The 7,500-nt window shown below is 38.9% G+C and overlaps 1 protein-coding gene across 1 annotated transcript in view; it reads left to right on the plus strand.

Annotated features, from left to right (window-relative positions):
- Window positions 1-7,500, plus strand: part of LOC126993666 (dystrophin-like) — a gene marked incomplete at its 5' end in the record, with an annotated part of 64,773 nt that overhangs the window by 714 nt on the left and 56,559 nt on the right. Inside the window, one exon of the mRNA XM_050852827.1 lies at window positions 1-776. This exon is cut by the window's left edge and continues 714 nt beyond it. Coding sequence (XP_050708784.1) covers window positions 1-776 — 776 coding nt within the window. The remainder of the gene's footprint in view (window positions 777-7,500) is intronic.

Consider the following 7,500-nt stretch of genomic DNA (forward strand, 5'->3'; position numbering starts at 1 on the left):
AGGACCGCTGGCGCGCCCCGGCCCCCCGCCTGCCCCCCCTGGCAGAGGCGCCCCGTCCCCCGCCCCGCCGCACCCGGGGCCTAGTCTACGCCTCCGTCCCCTGCCCCCCTGCTGGCCCGGGGGGGCACCGTCCCCCGCCTCAGGAAGCCGCCCACTACGCCAGCGTGACGATCCTACCCCGGCCCCGCCCCGCGCCCCGCTCCGAGCCCCGCTACGCCACCGTGGGGCGCGCCGCGCCCGGCCCAGCCCCAGGCCCCACCCCCCAGGGCCCCCACTACGCCACGGTGAGGGCGCGACGCCCCTCCTCTCGTACGCCGCCTCCTCAGGTTCACGCCGCCCCCTGGGCCCCGTCGCCACCCCGCCCAGTCCCGACCTGGCGCGCCCTGCCGCCCCACTCAGCCCCGACTTGGCACGCCCCGCCGCTCCGGCCCCGCAGCCACGAGCGGCCCCGCCACATCCCTTCCCTGCGGCACCCCGCAGCTCCTCCGCCCACCAGGCACCCCCGCCCCCCCCTGGCCCTGAACCCCTACCGCCCCGACCCCCCCTTCCTCACCTGCCGCCCCCCCCGCCCCGACCCCCTCACGCTGGTGCGGCCCCGGCCCCGCTACGACCACCCCCAGGCGGGGCGCGGCGGGCGCTGCTTCAAGGCGCGGGGCAACGGAGCGCGGCGGGGCGGGGCGCGGCGCCCCCACGTGCGGCTCTGGGAGCTGCGGGATGACGCGCGCTTCGTCTACATCGTGCACGCCCTCATACACGTCATGGCGGCCCTGGAGCAGGTGTGTGCGTGTGTGTGTGTGTGTGTGTGTGTGTGTGTGTGTGTGTGTGTGTGTGTGTGTGTGTGTCAGGCCTCAGTTGTACAGCCGCTTGCGGCGGAAGATATTGGAGGGGAGGGAGCGGGAGGGGCAGGGCTGGAATCATAAGTGTCCCTTCCTTTTATTCAATAACACTTCCTTTCCCCTTTTCCACTACACTTTCCCTCTTCCCCAATAACGCTTCCCCCAACCCCATCTAACACACGTCCTCTCCCTCTCGTCAGTCCATCCCATCAGTCCTTCCCTTCAACAGCTTTCTTACTATTACTGAAGGGGTCGTTCGATGGGGTGTGGCATTGTGTGCTATGTGTGAGTGAGTGTTTGCAGCAAGGCGAAGAAGATGAAGACGATGAAGAAAAAGAAGAAGAAGAAGAACGAGAACAAGAAGGAGAAGAAAAAGAAAAAGAAAGAGAAAAAGAAATTAAAAAAGAAAAGAAGAATATTAGAGCAAATAAAGAAAACAAGAAAACAGAGACATTTATAACACGAAGATGAAGAAGAAAAAGAAGAAAAGAAAGAAGAAAAGTTAAAAAAAGAAAAATAAGAAAATGTTAGACAGTAACAATAATAATAATAATAATAATAATAATAATAATAATAATGTAAAGTTAAAGAAAACGGAGGTGGGGATAAAAGCAAAGAAAACGAGGGTCATTTTAGGGAAAACTCGCCTAATCCCTTTGTACCATTCACTATATTAGAGAGAGAGAGAGAGAGAGAGAGAGAGAGAGAGAATATGCTTGCTAATTTTAATGTTACTTTTATTATTATTATTATTATTATTATTATTATTATTATTATTATTATTATTATTACATTATTAATTTATATATTTTTTTCTCTCTCTCTCTCTCTCTCTCTCTCTCTCTCTCTCTCTCTCTCTCTCTCTCTCTCTTTTATTAATATTCTTCATGTATCACTTATTAACCTCCTCCTCCTCCTCCTCCTCCTCCTCCTCCTCCTCCTCCTCCTCCTCCTCCTCCTCCTCCTCCTCCTCCTCTTTTCTTTGCTTAAGGAGGAAGAGGAGGAGGACGAGGAGGAAGAAAAGGGAGAGAAATGGATGGAACAGAAGGGAGACTGAAAGAAGAGAGAGAGAGAGAGAGAGAGAGAGAGAGAGAGAGAGAGAGGCTGCGTTAAAGTAGATATCTTCAGACTATCCTTGTGGTCTCTCTCTCTCTCTCTCTCTCTCTCTCTCTCTCTCTCTCTCTTTCAAGCTCTCACTTTCTACAGGTAAATACAAACCTATCCTCTTTCTCTCTCTCACTCTCTCTCTCTCTCTCTCTCTCTCTCTCTCTCTCTCTCTCTCTCTCTCTCTCTCTCTCTCTCTCTCTCTCTCTCTCTCTAATTCTCTCTATCACGTGTTTTAAAGATAGTTTCATTGTTACCAAGTCTGAGTATAAACAGGGCGGGCGTCTCTCTCTCTCTCTCTCTCTCTCTCTCTCTCTCTCTCTCTCTCTCTCTCTCTCTCTCTCTCTCTCTCTCTCTCTCTCTCTCGTGAAGGGAAAAGAGGAGGCTCTTTTTCTCTCTCTCTCTCTCTCTCTCTCTCTCTCTCTCTCTCTCTCTCTAGAATTGAACTTGTTAATTTAGAAAACTGTGGAGAGAGAGAGAGAAAGAGAGAGAGACAAGCCGGTATGTTTTATTTTCTCTCTCTCTCTCTCTCTCTCTCTCTCTCTCTCTCTCTCTCTCTCTCTCTCATTTGCTTTATTTATTCAACTGGAACCCGTTTTCTTTAACCCTTTGTCTCCGTTTTCTTTATCTCTTTATGGGGACTTAGGGGGTTAGTTTAATAATGAAGGAATTAATGAGGGGAAGGTTCTCTCTCTCTCTCTCTCTCTCTCTCTCTCTCTCTCTCTCTCTCTCTCTCTCTCTCTCTCTCTCCTTCTCTTTTTCCTCTCTCCTTCTCCTTCCTTCTCTCCTTCCTTTTCCTCTCTCCTTCTTCCTTCCTTCCTTCATTCCTTCTTTCTTTTTTCTCTTTTTCTTTCTTATTTTTCTTTATTCTTCTTCTGTTCTTAAATTCTCTCTCTCTCTCCCTCCTTCCTTTCCCTCCCTTCTCTTCCTTCCTTCCTTCCTTCCTTCCCTAATTCACACTACCAATAATAATAATAATAATAATAATAATAATAATAATAATAATAATAATAACAATACTAATATCAATACTAATATACTTTTTCTCTTTCTCTACAGGTAAGGAAGGAGAAGGTCTACCCAGGTATACACACACACACGCACACACACACACACGCACACAGGATCCAGGTAAGCTTATGTACGTATTGATGTGACGAAGATGAGCTCTGAGGCATCGCGCAGCTTAAGCTTGAGGAGAGTAAGCTTTGTATTTTGTGTTGGCAACGATGTAACTAAGAGAGTGATTTTTGGTATGGTAACACTGGCTTTTAGGAGGAGGAGGAGGAGGAGAGGAAGGAAGAGGAAGAGGAGGAAAGAAAATAAGAAATGAAGAAGGGGAAGAAACGGAGGAGGAAGAGGAGGAGGAGGAGGAGAAGAAATGGAGAAATAAGAGAAGGAGGAGGAAGAGGAAGAGAAGAAGGAGGAGGAAGGAAGGGAGGAAGGTAAAGAAAGGAAGATATCAAGAAAAGAAGGAAGAAGAAGAGGAAGAAGGAAGAGAAAGAAAGGGAGGAAGAGGAGGAAGGAAGGAAGGAAGGAAGGAAGGAAGGAAGGAAAGGAAGATACAAAAAAAATAAAGGAGTGAAGGAAAGGGAAGGAAGAATGGAGAGAGAGGAGGAGGAGGAGGAAGGAAGGAATGAAGGAAAGGGAAGAAAAAGAACAGAGAAAAAGAAGAAGAAGGAGGAGGAGGAGGAAGAAAGGAATGAAGGAAAGGGAAGAAAAATAACAGAGAAAAAGAAGAAGAAGAAGGAGGAGGAGGAGGAGGAGGAACGAATTATCTTAAGAAAATAAAGAAAGGAGGAGGAGGAAGAGAGAGAGAGAGAAGAGGAAGAAGAGGAGGGTAAGAAATTGGAGAGAAAATTGGGAAGAGGAAAAGATTGAAATTAAGAAGGAAAAGAAGAGTAAGGAAAGAGAGGAGGAGGAGGAGGAAGAAGAAGAAGAAGGAGGAGGAGGAGGAGGAGGAGGAAGAAGAGGAGGAGAACTTGTAATATAATGGTAGAGAGAGAGAGAGAGAGAGAGAGAGAGAGAGAGAGAGAGAGAGAGAGAGAGAGAATTACCGTGAAAATTAAGGCGTACAATCTGTAAAATAATATATATAAAAAAAATTCTAAGACAAATTCAGCTCAAAAATTCAAAATGAAGAAAACTATAAATAAATAACGAACAGAAGAAGCTGAATAACATAGAATAAGAAAAATGGAAAATGTATAACAGGAAAATATAGAAAAAAGAATTTGAAGACTAACTAAAGAAAATGAAGGAAATTAAAATGAGGTGAAAGTAATGATGCCCAGGTAAAAATCTAATTAAGGTGAATGAAGGTAAAAAAAAAAGATAATTAGTGTCAGAAATTATGAATGAAAACAGAAAAAATGAGAAAAAGATATTGAAGAAATTATTAAAATGAAACTAAGACAAAATGAAAATAAAATGATGAAGAAATAAAAATCGGAGATGAAATTGGAAAGAAAAAAAATTATAGAAAATGGTAAATTAAAGAAAATGAGATAATGGGGAAATAGGAAATACTGGAGAGAGAAAAAATTAGTGTTGCAAAGTATTGAAAAAAGACTTATAGAGAAAAAAAATCGGAAAAATGTGTAATTAGAAAAAGTATTATAAAAGAAATTCGTAAAAAAATGATATTGATAAGAAATGAAAATGCAATCGAAGGGCAAAAAGAGTTAGATGAAATTAGAAAGAAAATGTTGAGAAAAATATTAGTATTGCAAACTATTAAAAACTAGACTTATAGAGAAAAAAACAGGAAAAAATGTGTAGTTAGAGAAACTATTATAAAAGAAATTCGTAAAAAAATGATATTGATAAGAAATGAAAATGAAACCGAAGGGCAAAAAGAGTTAGATGAAATTAGAAAGAAAATGTTGAAAAAAATATTAGTGTTGCAAACTATTAAAAACAAGACTTATAGAGGAAAGAAATAGGAAAAATGTGTAATTAGAGAAACTATTATAAAAGAAATTCGTAAAAAAATGATATTGATAAGAAATGAAAATGAAATCGAAGGGCAAAAAGAGTTAGATGAAATTAGAAAGAAAATGTTGAGAAAAATATTAGTATTGCAGACTATTAAAAACAAGACTTATAGAGAAAAAAAATCGGAAAAATGTGTAATTAGAGAAAGTATTATGAAAGAAATTAGTAAGAAAATGTTATTGATAAGAAATGAAAATGAAATCGAAGGGCAAAAAGAGTTAGATGAAATTAGAAAGAAAATGTTGAGAAAAAATTAGTGTTGCAAACTATTAAAAACAAGACTTATAGAGAAAAAAATCGGAAAAATGTGTAATTAGAGAAAGTATTATGAAAGAAATTAGTAAAAATATGATATTGATAAGAAATGAAAATGCAATCGAAGGGGAAAATGACTTAGATGAAATTAGAAAGAAAATATAGAGAAAAATATTAGTATTGCAAACTATTAAAAACAAGACTTATAGAGGAAAGAAATAGGAAAAATGTGTAATTAGAGAAACTATTATAAAAGAAATTAGTAAACAAATTATATTGATATGAAATGAGAATGAAATCGAAGGGCAAAAAGAGTTAGATGAAATTAGAAGGAAAATGTAGCGAAAAATATTAGTGTTGCAAACTATTAAAAACAAGACTTATAGAGAAAAAATCGGAAAAATGTGTAATTAGAGAAACTATTATAAAAGAAATTCGTAAAAAAATTATATTGATAAGAAATGAAAATGCAATCGAAGGGCAAAAAGAGTTAGATGAAATTAGAAAGAAAATATAGAGAAAAATATTAGTGTTGCAAACTATTAAAAACAAGACTTATAGAGGAAAAAATAGAAAAAATGTGTAATTAAAGAAAATATTATAAAAGAAATTAGTAAACAAATTATATTGATATGAAATGAGAATGAAATCGAAGGGCAAAAAGAGTTAGATGAAATTAGAAAGAAAATATAGAGAAAAATATTAGTATTGCAAACTATTAAAAACTAGACTTATAGAGAAAAAAAACAGGAAAAAATGTGTAATTAGAGAAAGTATTATAAAAGAAATTAGTAAAATGATATTGATAAGAAATGAAAATGAAATCGAAGGGCAAAAAGAGCTAGATGAAATTAGAAAGAAAATGTAGCGAAAAATATTAGTATTGCAAACTATTAAAAACAAGACTTATAGAGGAAAAAATAGGAAAAAATGTGTAATTAAAAGAAATTAGTAAAATGATATTGATAAGAAATGAAAATGAAATCGAAGGGCAAAAAGAGTTAGATGAAATTAGAAGGAAAATGTAGCGAAAAATATTAGTATTGCAAACTATTAAAAACAAGACTTATAGAGGAAAAAAATCGGAAAAATGTGTAATTAGAGAAACTATTATAAAAGAAATTCGTAAAAAAATGATATTGATAAGAAATGAAAATGAAATCGAAGGGCAAAAAGAGTTAGATGAAATTGGAAAGAAAATGGAGAGAAAATGGGAAATGAAAGAAAATGGGAAATGAACTTAATGAAGAAGAATAGACTGACGAAGAAGAAGAAGAAGAAAATAAATAACGAGAAAATAAGAAAAAGAAGACAAAAGAGGAGGAAAAAAGGAAGAAAGAGAGAAAGAAAAAGACGAAGAAAAGAAGAAAATAGAAGGAGACGAAAAAAAATAAGAAAAGAAAAATAGGAGAGAAAGAAATAAAGAAAAGAAGAAGAAGAAGAAGAAGAAGAAGAAGAGGAAGAAGAAGAAGAAGAAAGGGAATGGAAGCAAAAAGAATATGAAAAAGGTGTATAAGAGAGAGAGAGAGAGCACCACATATCAGCTGACAACCCACACCACCACCTCAGTCACCCTTTGACCGTGAGAGGGAGAGGTTGTGTGTGTTTCCTTTGTCCTCCTCCTCCTCCTCCTCTTCCTCTCTTCCTCCTCCTCCTCCTCCTCTTTTTTTCCTTAACACTTCCTCCTCCTCTTCGTCCTCCTCTTTCTTTCTTAGTTCTTCTTTTCCTCTTCTTTCCATTTCATTCATCTCCTCCTCCTCCTCCTCCTCCTCTTCCTTCTTCTTCTTCCTTATTTCCTCCTTTTTTTCATTCAATTCTTCCTTCCTTTCCACATGTAACCTCCTCCTCTTCTTCTTCTTCCTCCTCCTCCTCCTCCTCCTCCTCCTCCTCCTCTTCTTCCATAGTTAACCCTTTCCTTCTCTTTCCATACTGTTCCTTCTTCCCTTCCTCCTCCTCCTCTTCCTTCTTCTCCTCCTCCTCCTCCTCCTCCTCCTCCTTATTTTCGTGCGAACAGTGAACGAAAAAAAAAAGAAATTAACAGTGAAAAAGAAAAACAACAACAGTGATAATCGTGGAGAGAGAGAGAGAGAGAGAGAGAGAGAGAGAGAGTGTAGTGAAAAAATATTTGTTTGTTTATATATAAGAGAGAGAGAGAAGGATAAGTTTGTTCTTGTTATTATTATTATTATTATTATTATTATTATTATTATTATTGTTATTATTATTATTATTATTATTATTATTATTATTATTATTGTTGTTGTTATTATTCTCGTTTACGCTTTCACTTTCATCCATATTCGCTCTC

The sequence above is a fragment of the Eriocheir sinensis genome, unplaced genomic scaffold (assembly GCF_024679095.1).
Source record: "Eriocheir sinensis breed Jianghai 21 unplaced genomic scaffold, ASM2467909v1 Scaffold653, whole genome shotgun sequence".
Taxonomy (NCBI): domain Eukaryota; kingdom Metazoa; phylum Arthropoda; class Malacostraca; order Decapoda; family Varunidae; genus Eriocheir; species Eriocheir sinensis.